Source organism: Amphimedon queenslandica, unplaced genomic scaffold, assembly GCF_000090795.2.
Source record: "Amphimedon queenslandica unplaced genomic scaffold, v1.1 AMPQUscaffold_11571, whole genome shotgun sequence".
In the NCBI taxonomy this organism is placed as follows: Eukaryota; Metazoa; Porifera; class Demospongiae; order Haplosclerida; family Niphatidae; genus Amphimedon; species Amphimedon queenslandica.
The window spans coordinates 2,880-4,946 of NW_003548187.1; the positions used below are offsets into that span (position 1 = coordinate 2,880).

Below are 2,067 nucleotides of genomic sequence, written 5' to 3' on the forward strand. Positions count from 1 at the left end.
AAAATAACCTGACATGCTTGCTCAAAAACCCTCTAATATCAATCAATTTTAAAATATTTAAAAATATACATTACGCTACTGTTTACATTAAATACATGAGACTTTTAAAGCTACAAGCTCCTACGAGAGAGAAAATGAAAGAAAGGATAGGAGGAGAGAGATGAGAACAACGAAGTATAAATATAATCCACCATCACATTCTGTCAATCTGATAAAATAAATAAATTAAACAAAATTAATTCATTAATAATAAATACCTTAATGTGGTCATTTTAAATAACGAGCCCCACTCTTTGCATTCCTTGCATGCATCCCTAGCCTTTAAAAGCTTGAATCCGGTTAGTGATTAGCTTGAGAGTTATTGGATTGTTCCGAGACTTGTTCTTTTATCAATGGCAACTAAAACCAGTTCTTGTTCCTCTTCTCTGAGTCTCTTCTCTTCTCCTTTGACTATTGGTAGTGTTCATTAACTATCTATGTATCATTGAATATGATTTTAGATCAACTTATTGATGTACTTAATCTGTTGAAGAGATGTGGTTTCCATCAGAGGAGATGGAAGGAACTAGGACTGACACTAGGCCTACTCATGGACTCACTGGACGCTATTGAAAGGAATCATCCTGGTGATATATCTGCATGCTTGACAGAGTGTCTCTCCAAGTGGTTATCCAGAGCTGATAATGTTGACAGTAAAGGAGGAGCTACCTTTGACTCACTGTCAGATGCTCTTAAATCTATGAATGAGAATGCTGTACCTGACAAGTTAGACCAAGAGAGTAAGTTAATATCACTGATTGTATTAGTATTGATTGTGTGTGTGTGTGTATTCTATATAGAACGTAATGCTATGATCAGTGGTAATGATATCAAAGGAACCAATGATGTGCACAGTACTGCTACTGGTAAGTGTTACATTACTGGACTAAAGTATATATAGGTGTACATTACAAATTATATTTTCAGAGATTGGTGGAGGAGTGTTATTTTTAATGTAAAATATTTAATTTGTTAAATTATGTGTAAAATTCATAGTAAACCATAATTGATTGGTATGTAGTATGATAGCTATGAAATACTTCAATTGAGATAATTACTACAGTTATTTTAATGCTCTATCCTCCTACAGGTACAAACAAGCCATTGATAGGAGGTCCTCCACTTTCTCCTATTGCATTAATGGATATACCAGATGATAGACCAAAAGTATCTGAATTGATAGAGTTTCATGAGTTATTGATCAAAGGACAACTGAAGGAGTCTCTACCACTGCTTGATGCTGATACTATAAGAAAGATTAGAAATGCTGTTAATGATCATGAAGGAATGTCTCTTCTTATAAGAGCATTTGAAGAACATCCAACACTGCTACATGAAATGAGAGTAGCCACTGGAAAAATAAAAGGTAAGTAAATATTAATTGCAAAAAATGTATTAAAATTAGCTAATGTAATCAGCACGCACTGATATTATTTACAGTCAGTGTATATTAAAATTAATAGTAATTATTATTAATAGGTTCATCACAAAAGACACTAAAGTCTCCTCCCCCAGTAACACCTAAACCAAGATTATTGTCACAAAGTGGACGATCTCAACCATTGACAACAGCAAAAGAGCCACATTCATTTTCACAAACTGCCCAACCTTTACCAACAGCACCTAAACCACATCGACTGTCACAAACTACACAACCTCCTCCAAAAGCACCTAAACCACACCGACTATCATTATCTAAAAAACCTCTACCACCAGCACCTAAACCAAGTCAATCTCAAAATTCATCATCAGCTACACATGATCCAACAGCAACAGTACTGCAAGATAAGGAGGAGAAGAAAGATCCATCATCATTCAAACCAATGGAAGGATCAAGGTCACCAGAATACATTACAATGAAAGAGATGTTAGCTGATCTTGTTGATCTGTTGGCAGGAAATGCTCCAGTTATTTCAAGATTAAATAATCATCTCTTTTCTCTTGCTGTCATACCTCAAGATGTACACAATGCTGTTGCTAATCCTTATCCTACTCCGAATGAAAGAGCTACTCGACTCATCAATTCAT

At 34.9% G+C, this 2,067-nt stretch overlaps 1 protein-coding gene across 1 annotated transcript in view; it reads left to right on the forward strand.

Moving 5' to 3' along the window:
* The first annotated feature begins 739 nt into the window (after window positions 1–739).
* LOC109589176 (uncharacterized) overlaps window positions 740–2,067 on the forward strand; it is a 2,586-nt gene continuing 1,258 nt past the window's right edge. Inside the window, exons 1-4 of the mRNA XM_020005299.1 lie at window positions 740–779; window positions 840–905; window positions 1,130–1,405; window positions 1,519–2,045. Of these exons, the coding sequence (XP_019860858.1) occupies window positions 740–779; window positions 840–905; window positions 1,130–1,405; window positions 1,519–2,045 (909 nt within the window). The remainder of the gene's footprint in view (window positions 780–839; window positions 906–1,129; window positions 1,406–1,518; window positions 2,046–2,067) is intronic.